The 14,176-nt window shown below is 48.5% G+C and overlaps 1 protein-coding gene across 1 annotated transcript in view; it reads right to left on the reverse strand.

Annotated features, from left to right (window-relative positions):
* The window catches only part of LOC137426454 (uncharacterized), a 147,181-nt gene that overhangs the window by 40,301 nt on the left and 92,704 nt on the right, over window positions 1-14,176 (reverse strand). The window contains exon 4 of the mRNA XM_068115002.2: window positions 2,840-3,034. Coding sequence (XP_067971103.1) covers window positions 2,840-3,034 — 195 coding nt within the window. The remainder of the gene's footprint in view (window positions 1-2,839; window positions 3,035-14,176) is intronic.

Raw genomic sequence — 14,176 nt, forward strand, 5'->3', positions numbered from 1 at the left:
AAAAAAAATTCCACTTTGACATTATGGGGTATTAGGTGTAGATCAGTGACAAAAAAATCTCAATTTAATCCATATTTAAATTCAGGCTGTAACTTAAATTCAATCTTTAAATTCAGGACAGATGTGAACCCAACCCCTACCCACAAAAAAGTTAAAAGTTTATCATCTCCGCAACCGAAGGTGGATGGGGTTATGTTTTCACCCGTTTGTTTGTTAGCAGCATATTTCAAAACGCTGTGGACGGATTTGGCCGATACTTGGTGGACAGCTTGGGTGTGTGACAAGCACGAATTGAATTGATTTTGGTTCAGGTCCGAACAGTAAAACTAAACGCTTGTCTTTTTATTCATGTTCCGAATCATGTTCAAAATATAAGATTCGATTTAATTAATCTGTTCCCCGAACACAAACTGATGATCTTAACCTGATAAGATGGATGGACGGACAGACAGACATTACCCAATTGCTTAACCCCACTTTTCGCTTCACATGTGCAGGGGTATTTAGGTGCAAAAACTGATCCCCTTAACTACAGACCAATTAGCTTACTTCCAATCATCAGCAAGATCATGGAAACCATCATCACAGTTGATATGAAATCCTTCCTTTTCTCCAACAACCTCATATCAGATCACCAATTTGGATTCAGACCAGGTCGCTCTATCCTAGACATGCTGCTTCTACTCTCACAACAATGGATAGAGGTCCTCAATGTCACACATGAAATCAGGGCCGTCTCTCTGGACATATCTCGTGTTTTTGATAGAGTTTGGCATCCTGCCTTGCTCTCCAAACTGTGTTCCGATGGCATCAAAGGCCAATTACATGAAAACAAAATCCACGACAGTGGACATGACGGATACAGGGGATACGTGGGGTGGACAAGACGGATACAGAGGATGCGTGGGGTGGACAAGATGGATACAGAGGATGCGTTGGGTGGACAAGATGGATACAGAGGATGCGTGGGGTGGACAAGATGGATACAGAGGATGCGTGGGATGGACAAGATGGATACAGAGGATGCGTGGGGTGGACAAGATGGATACAGAGGATGCGTGGGATGGACAAGATAGATACAGAGGATGCGTTGGGTGGACAAGATGGATACAGAGGATGCGTGGGGTGGACAAGATGGATACAGAGGATGCGTGGGATGGACAAGATGGATACAGAGGATGCGTGGGGTGGACAAGATGGATACAGAGGATGCGTGGGGTGGACAAGATGGATACAGAGGATGCGTGGGGTGGACAAGATAGATACAGAGGATGCGTGGGGTGGACAAGATGGATACAGAGGATGCATGGGGTGGACAAGATGGATACAGAGGATGCGTAGGGTGGACAAGACGGATACAGAGGATGCGTGGGGTGGACAAGACGGATACAGAGGATGCGTGGGGTGGACAAGATAGATACAGAGGATGCGTGGGGTGGACAAGATGGATACAGAGGATGCGTGGGGTGGACAAGATGGATACAGAGGATGCATGGGGTGGACAAGATGGATACAGAGGATGCGTGGGGTACACAAGATGGATACCGAGGATGCGTGGGGTGGACAAGATGGATACAGAGGATGCGTGGGGTGGACAAGATGGATACAGAGGATGCGTGGGGTGGACAAGATGGATACAGAGGATGCATGGGGTGGACAAGATGGATACAGAGGATGCGTGGGGTGGACAAGATGGATACAGAGGATGCGTGGGGTGGACAAGATGGATACAGAGGATGCGTGGGGTGGACAAGATGGATACAGAGGATGCGTGGGGTGGACAAGATGGATACAGAGGATGCATGGGGTGGACAAGATAGATACAGAGGATGCGTTGGGTGGACAAGATGGATACAGAGGATGCGTGGGGTGGACAAGATGGATACAGAGGATGCGTGGGATGGACAAGATGGATACAGAGGATGCGTGGGGTGGACAAGATGGATACAGAGGATGCGTGGGGTGGACAAGATGGATACAGAGGATGCGTGGGGTGGACAAGATAGATACAGAGGATGCGTGGGGTGGACAAGATGGATACAGAGGATGCATGGGGTGGACAAGATGGATACAGAGGATGCGTGGGGTGGACAAGACGGATACAGAGGATGCGTGGGGTGGACAAGACGGATACAGAGGATGCGTGGGGTGGACAAGATAGATACAGAGGATGCGTGGGGTGGACAAGATGGATACAGAGGATGCGTGGGGTGGACAAGATGGATACAGAGGATGCATGGGGTGGACAAGATGGACACAGAGGATGCATGGGGTACACAAGATGGATACAGAGGATGCGTGGGGTGGACAAGATGGATACAGAGGATGCATGGGGTACACAAGATGGACACAGAGGATGCGTGGGGAACACAAGATGGATACAGAGGATGCGTGGGGTGGACAAGATGGATACAGAGGATGCGTGGGGTGGACAAGATGGATACAGAGGATGCATGGGGTGGACATTAAAAAAAACAAGCGTTACGCCTCGGTTCCCCGTCGGTGAAGTGATGTGAGTTGACAAAGTGGAACACGCAGAAAACATGGAAGAGTCGATAATATTTGCAAGTGGGTTGGAGACACACCCACACACCAGATTAGAAGTTAGTAGTTCGTTTATTTTTCAAGATATTCCGCTCACAAGGGTACGTACACACGGACGGAGGGTAACACCATAGTCCCCCTTTCGCTCCGCGGTGCGACGGGGGACAAAAAAGGTGCAAGGTGGAATTCTAATATGGTATGATGGTCATCGAGGTGATGAAGCCACCGAAACAAAGCTTAGTTTTACACCTGTTATGTTATCTCACAATATTGTGGCATCGCTCGTGAGGCATACCTCAAAGTCATTTGCTTTGTTGAAATGGATGCAAAGAGTGCGGAAGAGCTCCGAGGTGCGCGTGACAGTGACGTCTTGAGATCTCATCGTTCCATCACCGAGAGCCTGCCGAGCAAATTTCTCCATCTGGATGTAGTAGAACTCACGGAAGTTACTAAACCACTTGATGAGTTGTGAGGTGATGCAGCGGTTAAACTGCTCAACCAGTAAAAGAGAAGAAGGAAGGGAAACATTCAAATTTACAGGATATTTTGTTTCTAGCAACAATAGTGTTTGTTCATGGTGCATTGATGTAAAATGCATCTAATCAGGACTTGATTAAACATTTGCTCAGGATGCTTCCATCATCTACGATATAAGAGAGATCTCTGTGTGTGTCTGTGTTTAGCCATTTTTCTCAGAGATGGCTGAACGGATCTTCGTCAAACTTTCATAGGTTCATCAGTGAGTGCCTGGGAGTGTTGTAGGCAAAAAAAAAAAAAAATTATTATTATTATTTTTTAAAAGATCGTTTTTTGGAGTTAAAAAAATAAAAATAAACCGCTCGATAGTGCCTAAGCCTTTTAAAATTAATGACAGTTATATACAAGTACACATTCGCATAAAGCCATAAATAAATACAAAACAATCACCGGACATTTGAATACAAATAAATCAAACAATTCCGGAAGTGTACGAAGTTGGTAGTACGGCTTCTTCTTCTTCCTGATCGGCATCACACTTAACTCAGAAACCTGATGAACGCCACATTCACCCACCAGCATATATATGAACCCCCTTCCTCTCCTGCCTCCCCCCCCCCTCCTCCCCTCCCCACCCCTGCCCCCCTCCCTCCCCCTTTCTCCCCTTCCCCTCTCTCCCCCTTCCGCACCTCACCCCCTCTCCCTCCATCCCCCTCCCCCTCCCCCCTCACCTTCCCTCCTCCCTCCCCCTCTCGCCCCACCCCCCTTCCACCTCCTTCCCCCCCTCCCGTTCCCCTCCCCCCTACCCCTCTCCTCCCCTTTCGCCCCTCCCTCCCCCTCCCCTCCCCTCCCTCCTCTCCTTACCCCTCCCATCTCCTCCCCCCTCTCCTCCCCTTTCCCCCCTCCCCTGCCCCTCCCTCCCACTTTCTCCCCTCCTCCCCTCCCCTCCCCTGCCCCCCTCCCTCCCACTTTTCTCCCCTTCCCCTCTCTCCTCCCTCCCTCCCCCTTCCCCACCTCACCCCCTCTCCCTCCCTCCCCTCACCCCTTCCCCTTCTCCCTCCTCCCCTCCCCTTCCCCCCCCTCCACTTCCTCCCCCTCCGCCCCCTCTCTCCCCTTCCCCCCCTCTCCCCTCCCCTCCCCTCGCCCCCTCCCTACCCGGCAACGCCGGGTACTTCTGCTAGTTTACTATAAATTAATGAGTTGTGTGTGTGTGTGTGTGTGTGTGTGTGTGTGTGTGTGTGTGTGTGTGTGTGTGTGTGTGTGTGTGTGTGTGTGTGTGTGTGTGTGTGTGTGTGTGTGTGTGTGGCATACTTTGCATTTCTATTAATTAATTACACATTACGCACTATTGAAATGTACGTTTTAACTCATTAGACTGCCAAGACCCCGTTGAACTCTGAAGACCCATTAAGACCCCTAAGGTCCTTAAGACTCCAAAGACTCAAAATACCCAAAAGTCCACAAGGACCAAAAAGACGCAGATGACTCAAAAGTCCCCAAGGACAAAAAGACCCAGATGACCATAACGTCCCCGAGGATCCAAAAGACCCAAAAGTCCCTGAGGACCCAAAAGACCCAGAGGATCCAAAACACCCAAATGACCCAAAAGTCCCCAAGGACCCAAAAGACCCCGTAGACCCAATGAAAATTTGGTCCAATGGACCGAGCAATGGACCGAGCCTTGACACATGAGCTCATTTCAAACACTATACAGGTCAGAGATGCCAACAATTTAGACACACGGTGGTACACTTTATCCAAGAGAATATAGACACCCAGACGTTTACCAAAAGACCTTGATGATTTCAGACACATTTTCAAATAACCGGTTTGTGTAATTTCTGCACTGATCTTGCCATTAGATGATTATCCTTCAAAGTACAAACACACGGCTGCTTCGGGCACACCAAGCATTCGCTTATATCCCATCTGTTCGATGTGCGCACTTTAAATTACTGTATGCTGCACACAAAAGCCTGTCTGCTGGCATGTCATTTATTATGCCAACCGAGGTCACCTTTCAGGCTGTCTTTGATTTAACACGTTCCTTGTCTATTTCTTGTGTCTGTGCTCATCAGCATGGACTGCTGGAATTTCTCTGCATTAAGACGCTGCTGCACTAAGGCACCAACTTAAGTGAATCAAATTGAAGTTTGCATTTATGTCTGATTTATAAAACCATTACCAATGAACCTCAATTTGTCCTCCAATATATACTCGTAAAATGTATATGTGTGCACGCGCACGCACACACATACATGCAAGCACACACATGCACATATGCACGCACACACATAATGTTAAGCATGCGTACAAAATAGTGCTGATTAGGAGAAAATATTGAATCAAATTAAAATTTTCTTTCAAACATAAATAAAAGAATCCTTCATGCACAAGTTGAATTTTCCATCTATAACTCGACCAAAGCAATTTTGCGCACCCAGGACCCAGGATGTAGAGCACAGTCCGGCTATCAACTTATCGAAACACTTTCCCCTGGTCATGGTTTGGTGAAGGAAACGACATCGTTTGCTTACTTCCATTGGCGGACTATGTTACAATGGCCCATAAACGAATTAGTGAAGCCCAAAGCTGACAAATTCTTTGAATGAACACTGCTGGGAATGCCCTTCACCGAAATTGGACATCAACCTGGCTTCCAGCAGACCATCAGCAGATTGGTTCGCAAACATCAATAAACCAATGACCTTAGCCTGGCATCAACCTGGATGCCCAGGGATGACCTCTAAATGAGAAAATGCACCCCCTGGCAGGCAGGTGTTGACACAAGCACGGGGTTGTGACATTGATGGCATCTTTCCCAGAGGATGTCCCCAAGAACTGCCCAGAACCGGATTCATGCTGCAGGTTGCAAAGCCAGGAGACTGATGAGACACCGTCTTCTCACCCTGGAACAAGAAGCAGACCACTCGGCATGGTGGTCTGCCATGACGACATGGTCGGCCATGCCGTCATGCCATGCCGACACTGGAATCTCACATCCTGGAGGAATATCCATTGGTCTGATGAGAAACAATTTCAGGTATATTTCAGGTTTGATGGCAAAATTTTAGCTCTTGCACGAGCCTCGACTTAGTATACAAATAAATAAATAAAAACCTAACACAGCCTATACACCCAATAACTTTGTAAAGGCCATCCTGTTTGAATGGCAGATCTGTTATGTTATAGGGCTGCCTGTTACGATTGTGAACCTGACCTTGTCGCTAACTGTACAATGTACAGGGTAACCTGACTGGCAAAAAGTACCACGGGGGCATTTTGGATCTTGAGTAGTAATTTCATACATGGTGAATCAGAATAATGTACAAACACTCTAAAGTGCTATATTTTGTAGACGCCATGATTAATTAGAATGAAAATTTCCGCATAATATAGTTCAGGCGAGCACTTAACATTAACTTAACTTAACATTCCTGGTTTTTTGCAGGGGGACCCCGAACTGATCTGCATGGAAAATAATCAACTCACATTTGAGCAGAGAAAAAAAACATCTCAAAGTGTTTTTATACATTATTCTGATTCACCCTGTATTTTGACAACCACCCACCTCTCACAAGACCTGTATTCATGGATGACAATGCCAGAGCTCACCGTTCTCGTGTAGTTACCGGCTTCTCGTGGTGTAATGGCATCACACCTCGCTCTTGCCAGCATGGAGTCCTGATTTATATCCAATAGAGCATCTTTAATATAATCTTGGGCATGTATTTAAGTAAATGGACCCTTCTATGGAGACTCTGGCACAGTTGGAGGCTTCTTAATGCACCAGCAATGGCAGCAACTCACTTTGCACTATGTCTGGCACCTTTTTCAGGGGATGAAGAGGAGGGTTGCAGCAGTCGTTCTAATGATGCTTATACACATTATTGACCTCTTGAGACATTCATTCCATTTTCATCATTGGATGTCATTATTGACTGGTCTTGGGCCCCAGATAACAGGATTTGTTGCCCACAGTCCCATTCTTATGTCAGCCTGTTTTTTTGTGTAAATTAGTGCCGTCACACATATACTCATTTTGTGATTTAAAATCAACAAAATCGCTGAATTTGTCTCGAGTCTTTTGTCGAACATGCATAATTCACCAAAGTATGGTTATATTTTTGATAAACATTATGGTTTCTGAATAATTTTATTGGTTATTGCTAGGATCCAGGAAAACGCAGCCCATGCTTTACTTTTCCCACATGTATACATACATATAGGCATATACATCAATACATAAAATACATATGCACAGTAATACACAGTGCACAAAAATACATATACACATCTGCATACACAGTAAATATATACGGCACCTATACATAACACACACCAGATCAGAAGTTGGTACTTCGCTTATTAGTCCCCTACCGGTGTACACCGGAGGAGGCTATAGGTTTGCACGCCGTCCCTCCGTCTGTCTGTCAGTCCGTCAGTCCGTCAATCCGTCAGTCCGTCAGTCCGTCAGTCCGTCACGCAAAGAACAGTTTTCCGGACTTTTTTTCTAAACGCTTAAAGCTAATGATTTCAAACTTGGCACATGGTTTCCTCATGATAAGTTACAGGTGAAGGTAGAACTTCACGACGTTTCGATCATGTTTAACAAAGTTATGGCACTTTGAACTTTGGTAATTCTGATAATTCTGATGATCCTTCACTCAGTGCCATTTTAAGTTTTAATTTCCTTTAAAAACCAATTTCTCTGCAATAATAGGACCGATTGAGATAAAAAATTTCACCATTTGATGGACTCGGTCTGTAGAATATTTTAATGGTAATTATGACGTCACAGGTCACGTGGTTCAGTCGCCATATTGTTTTTCGTGAAAACACGAAAACCCCTTTTTCTCTGCAACGGCTGAACAGATCGAGGCCAAACTTTGCAGGCAGAATCGCATACCCATGACGAACAAAAAAGTCAACGAGCATGACGTCATGAGTCACATGGTTTCAGAGTTATGACGTTTTTAAGCATGAACCTTTAAAACCGAGCTCCTCCCTCATTCTTGATCCAATCGAGGGGAAACTTCACAGATCTGTTCAGCACTAAAATGTCCTTTTGGAATTTGCGATAGGGCACGTGGTTTGGCAGATATCGTTAATTAAACGAAAATATTTTTTTAAATGGATATCTCTTGTTTATTCTCGAGTTCTCCTCAAGCCGCACTGCGCGTCCTCAGTCTCGTCTCGCGAACGTCAACAGCACGACACAGCGCGCGCGCTTTCCAGAGGGGCGGAGCCAAGCCGAGCAACATATATATATACACATCGATCATTGATCGTGAACCGGAAAATATAAAAAATTACTGATGGTTTCAGAGTTATGACGTTTTTAAGCATGAACCTTTAAATCCGAGCCCCTCCCTCATTTTTGATCCAATCGATGGGAAACTTCACAAATCTGTTCAGCATGTCAGTCTACTAAAATGTCCTTTTGGAATTTGCGATAGGGCACGTGGTTTGGCAGATATCGTTAATTAAACGAAAATATTTTTTAAAAATGGATATCTCTTGAATCGCCAGTACCTCAGACCGTGAGTTGGTAATAATTTATATAATTCACACAGTGCAATACGTGCAGGCCGCTGCACGGAGCGACCTTGCGGGCTTATCAACGAGGCGAGGTGTGACACACATGTGTCTCAGCATACCTCAGATAAAGTTTGAAAACCAGCATCAACCGTGCATAAATTTGCATATTCGATCATTTTTGACAAAGTTATGGCAGTTTGAACTTTGGTAGGGGACATGTATTGCAGCGCAATACTCAGAATGCTTGTTTTTCAAGATATTTCGCTCACAATGTTCAGACATATATATGGTGGCGGCCATCTTGGATTTTGACGTGGCGACCCAATTTTCAATAGCGTTCTTCCTTGTGCCTAGATACACCCACACACCAGATTAGAAGTTGGTACTTCGCTTATTTTTCAAGATATTCAGCTCACAAGGTTCAGACATACATGGCATCAGACATACATGGTGGCGGCCATCTTGTATTTTGATGTGGGTTGCACCCACACACCAAATTCGAATGCGGTCCTTCGCTTACGCACGCACGCATGCCCGCACACATGCACGCACGCCCGCACGCACGCACGCCCGCACGGACGGGCGGACGGACGTTCGTTGCACCCACAAACCAAATTTGAATGCGGTCCTTCACTTACGCACACACGCACGCACGCCCGCCCGCCCGCACGCACGCACGGACGGGCGGACGGACGGACACACGGAGGGAGGGGAAAACCGTAGTCCCCCTTTCGCTCCGCGGTGCGACGGGGGACAATAAAGACAGAGGGAAGATCACAGGGGCGATTTACACACTGGGGAATTATTCTTTAAGCCCTATAATTAATTAGCACAAAGCCACACCCCTTATGGCGACATGCAAACGCTCTTATCCAGACAGACGGCCTACTTAGTACATCGAGATTCTCCGCATCATACGGAGCATGTTAATTTATACGATTCTGACTTTCCTATGAGCTATTTCATGCCTACCCCCCACAAACATAACAATATATACAGGTATATTGTTGTGGATATGAGAATGTTTTTTTATTTTGTTGTTGTGGTAAAATGTTGTTGTAAAAGGTTGTTGTAAAATATCACCCCTCCTCCCTCCGTTTGTGGTTGTATAAAGGTCAAAGGGCGTTTCCGTAGTTAGTCCATAAAACATACATGCAGGACACGATATATCCTTTCTTTTGACAGTTATATCTTATTCTGTGTATTAGTGTAAGGCTGTGTCTTCCATTAATTGAAATACTCCATTGCACCAGTGAAAGAGATAGATTCCCTTCATTCCCATTCCCAAAACCTCCATTCCCCCTCTCGTCACTGCTGAGCCCTCGATTACCAATTACCTCCGATCCAATTGCCGCCATTAACCACGAGGCATTGAGTCGGAGAAGAAAGGCGTGTCGCACCTCGTCAGAGGGGAGGAGGGGCGCGCCCGCCCGTCGTCATCCAGGGCGGAGCCCGAGGGTCGCGCGACCAACCAGGGCCGAGGTGAGCACCCCCGATGGGCGTGTCCAAAGCGCCGGGGGCGTGATCGCTGGGGGCGCTATAAAAAGCGCAACCGGAAGTGAGTAGAGAGAGATGCACTCTGGGTTGGACTGAGTCGGTCGCAAAAGAGAGAGAAGGGTTGTTGAGGGAGAAGAGTTGGTTGAGGAGTTGGTTGCAAGGTTGTTGGTTGCGGTGAGGAGTCGGTGGTGAGGAGTGAAAGAAGCAAGGAAGAGTTGAGGGTTTGGACCAGACAAGTCCTGAGAACGTAGCGGACAGAGGCCGCAGCCGCAAGACCACCCAACCGCCAAAGGGGGCCTGAACGGCGGTTTGGAGCAGGGCCAAAGAGGACCGGCGGCTGCTGAACGCGCCGGTTGTGCTGCGGGACCCCCCCTTGGACCTCTCCCTCTCCCTCCAGCCATCCACCTTCTGCCATTCCTATCATCAATTCCCCGCGTGAGTCAGTGTTCTGTTTGTGCTGTCCTGGGTTAGTTAAGTCTGTAGATAAGCTAAATTTGCACTGTGTCATCTGCGTCTTGTACTTGTAAATAAACTGAATTGCTTTTTGTTGCTTGTGTGTAAATAGTAAATAAATTCAGTAGTAATATTTCAAACCTTTTGTCTTTCGTCTTGGCCTTCTTTTTCCTCTTTGCATTCGTCGCCTTTGTCTTTTCCCCATTGGGCAGCTACGGTGCGATCCGGCCAAAGTCTGGGTGAATCGGGTGAGTTTTTGTTAGGTCGCGGTTTTAAACCACCGCTCGGTCTATAACATCATAACCGCGATCTGTAACAATTGGTGTCTGGGAGTGGAATTCGGGTCCCGAACCAAATTTTTAAAACATCTAAAAAAAAATTTTGGTCAAAATTACGAGCTGCCGAAATTTGGTTTTTTTTAAGCAAAACCCGAATTTTGAAATCGCGCCATGGCTGTTCAAGGCGACGGGATGCCGGTGGGAGAGATAGACGGGGTAGAATCGACCCAGGACTTAGGAAAAAAAATGGTGGAGGAGAGTAAAGAAGGTGTGGTTGCGGGAATATCAGGTGCACAAAATGGCAGCCTCCCGTACGTGACGGCGATAGCCGGACCCGCAGTGCCAATGGACTGGGGTGTTTGCATGATGCATTTCAGTGCCGCTCTGAGGGGTGACAGTAAGGGATTTGATGCAATGATGGCTACCCAGGGGCTAGACGCGGAAAAAGCGAGGCACGAAGCAAGGTACAACCCGATTGGATTTGAGGAGCAAATAAACGCCACGGTAAAAAGAATACAGGAAGACATTGACCGCAGGTTGGGCGAGCAGGTCCCACGGGTGCACGGGGAGGTAACGCGTGTCGAAAAGCGCTGGTTGAGCGAAGCGGAGGAAAGCACGGGTACAATGACGGGGGTAGAAATCGCGACACGGGGTTTGGAAAAGCCGGCGACCGATGAAGTAGAGGGAATTTTATTAAAGCCAACAGTCGCCGAGGTTAATAAAGAAAAAGCAGTAGCGGGAATTAAAATTGAAGAGATGACGGAGGTAACCCGGGAATTGCAGGGAGAAATGGATTATGTACAAAGTCCCTGCTCAAATCATGATGCTGTACTCGCTAACCCGAATGGAAGTTTGCAGGTTCGCGTGGAGAAAAGGATCCCCCAGGTGAGTCGTGCTGTATATTGTGCGGGTAGATTTTGCAGGAGGATGTTTAGCGACAAAAGAATTTTCGCGCGCTTGGGATCGAGGAAGCATCCGGGCGTTGGTGAAGGGTCCCGTGTGAGTGGAAATGGCACGCGTGGGAGGAAAAAGTGTGCGTCGGCGAGTGGGTGTGTTATAAAGTGTGGGAGTGAAACCGAGTGCGAGCGAGAATGCACGTCGGGGTGTACGGCGAGTGACACGAATAGTGAGTTGGTGGTGGCGCAGGTGCGAGAGGGCACATCGGAGCGCGAGTGTGAAACCGAGTGCGAGCGAGAATGCACGTCGGGGTGTACGAAGTGTGACACGAATAGTGAGTTGGTGGTGGCGCAGGTGCGAGAGGGCACATCGGAGCGCGAGTGTGAAACCGAGTGCGAGCGAGAATGCACGTCGGGGTGTACGGAGTGTGACACGAATAGTGAGTTGGTGATGGCGCAGGTGCGAGAGGGCACATCGGAGCGCGAGTGTGAAACCGAGTGCGAGCGAGAATGCACGTCGGGGTGTACGAAGTGTGACACGGAGAGTAAGGTGGTGGTGGAACGTGTGCGAGAAAGCACACCTGAATTGGTCATGGCGCGGGTGTGGGAGAGCCCATGTGAGCGCGTTAGTGGGTGGATGCAAGAGTGCACGCCCATGGTGAGTGTTACGGAGGACGTAACGGAGGAGAGGTGTGGACCGAAGTGTGCGCAAGAGGTGTGGTGTGTAACAGAGAGAGCGTTGGTGGAATGTACGGACGGCGTTGGAACGCCAGGTTTTGTGAGGGTGAAAGGGGTAGCGTATGCTTGTAAGCATGCAAGTGAAGCATCGATGGTAACCGGTTTAGTGGTTAGAGCGACGGATAGCCGATGCGAGCACTCGGTGCGAGGGGTGCTTGGTTGGGTGCGAGGCCCGGCGTCGATCGAAGCTGCGTCGTTTCTCTTCGAAGCGTCGTTGCCGATTCGGGCTTGGCCCCGCCCCACACGGTCGAGTCCGGGCTTTGTCGGGCGAGGCGACCGGTCCGGTTCGAGGGCGAGTGGGAGGAAGCGGAACGGTGCCCCCTCGTGGGGACGGGGTTCCGACCGGGGGAGATGGAGCCATCGGGCCCGGGACCGCAAGGTGCCGCGCCGAGATGGTGCGTGGAATCTCGGTCCAACCAAACCACCTCCCTTGAACCGAAAGCCGGACGGATTCAACCTGCAGGCGACCAAACCACCCGAATTCATTGCTCGGCTTTACGAACCGAGTTTAATGATGTCACGGCGCACCGAGAGGATCTAATAAGTAGACGGATGATGAGGATAGTGTTTCGGCCCCAAAATTAGAGAAAAACAAAATTTGATGATTGGCAAAGGATTGGCAGTAATGATTGGCAGATGATGGGCAGTGATTGGCCAAATTTTTGATTTGTTGAAATTTGATGTGCAAAATTGGTAGTGAGCGATGGGCCCGGTGGGTAAGGCTGGCATCCCTGCCACCCTTCCCAGGTGGGGGCAAAGGAGCTATAGTTTATGGGGTGTATGGCAGTGAAAACTAGCCCGGGTGGGTTAGGTTATATGGATAGGGCCCTAGAAGATGACATTAGGTAACGTTAAGTTTAGTTAGTGACTGATACCTGTAGTGGGGACGCAGGTAGATTAGTGTGGATGATAATGACGTGGGAGCGCAATAGTTTAAAGGGACGACTGGGAAGCGCAAGTTTCAGAAGGGAGTAGTTAGCTGAGATGATGCCGTGTGTGTGAGGATTGAACAGGTGAGAATTGGACAGGTGTGATTGCACAGGTGTGCAACTGAACAGGTGTGTGGAGCAGTGTATGAGGGAGTAGTGGTGATTGTGTGTTGTGTTGACCAACTGGTCCAGGAAGAGGAGGAGGGTGCAGGTGGCACCAGGTAGGATTGCACAGGTGTGCAACAACAGGTGTATGTGGTTGTATGGAATAAATGGTATGGAGTAGTGGAATGGATGGTAGTGGAGTGAGAATGGTGGAAATTGTGGAGTGGAGTGGATGGTGCAAAGGTGTGAATGGGGGAAGAGTGGACCCCCATCACGGATACCCGGGGCGGGTAGTGTAAGTGTTAGGTAGAGGGTACAGGTAAATTGTAGTTGGATATTGGCATCTGTGGTGCGGGTGACAGAATGGTATGTGGATGGGTGCGTTGGTGTTGTGGAAATGGCTGGGCGTGTAGCCTGTTAGTGTGTGTAGTTGGTTGGGCGCTCCACCACTGTGAGGATGTCGGCCAGGTGAGGCCGCAGGTGGGCTCTGGGAGCCGGTAGTAGTTGTTGTGGATGGGGCCCGAGGATCCGGAGGACGGACCCGGGTAGCCCAGTGCCAGAGGGCACCGAGTGGGGTGACAGAGCCAGGAGGGGCCTGCCCCAGTTAGATAGGTTAGGGTGAGGAGCTAGGTAAGCTCGGGTGGCAACTGCAGTGGTGGAGGTGTGCAGGTGGGTAGACCCACTGGGAGAGGTACACGTCGCAGCCCAGAAATTGTGC

Source organism: Myxine glutinosa, chromosome 5, assembly GCF_964187855.1.
Source record: "Myxine glutinosa chromosome 5, kmMyxGlut1.1, whole genome shotgun sequence".
NCBI lineage: Eukaryota > Metazoa > Chordata > Myxini > Myxiniformes > Myxinidae > Myxine > Myxine glutinosa.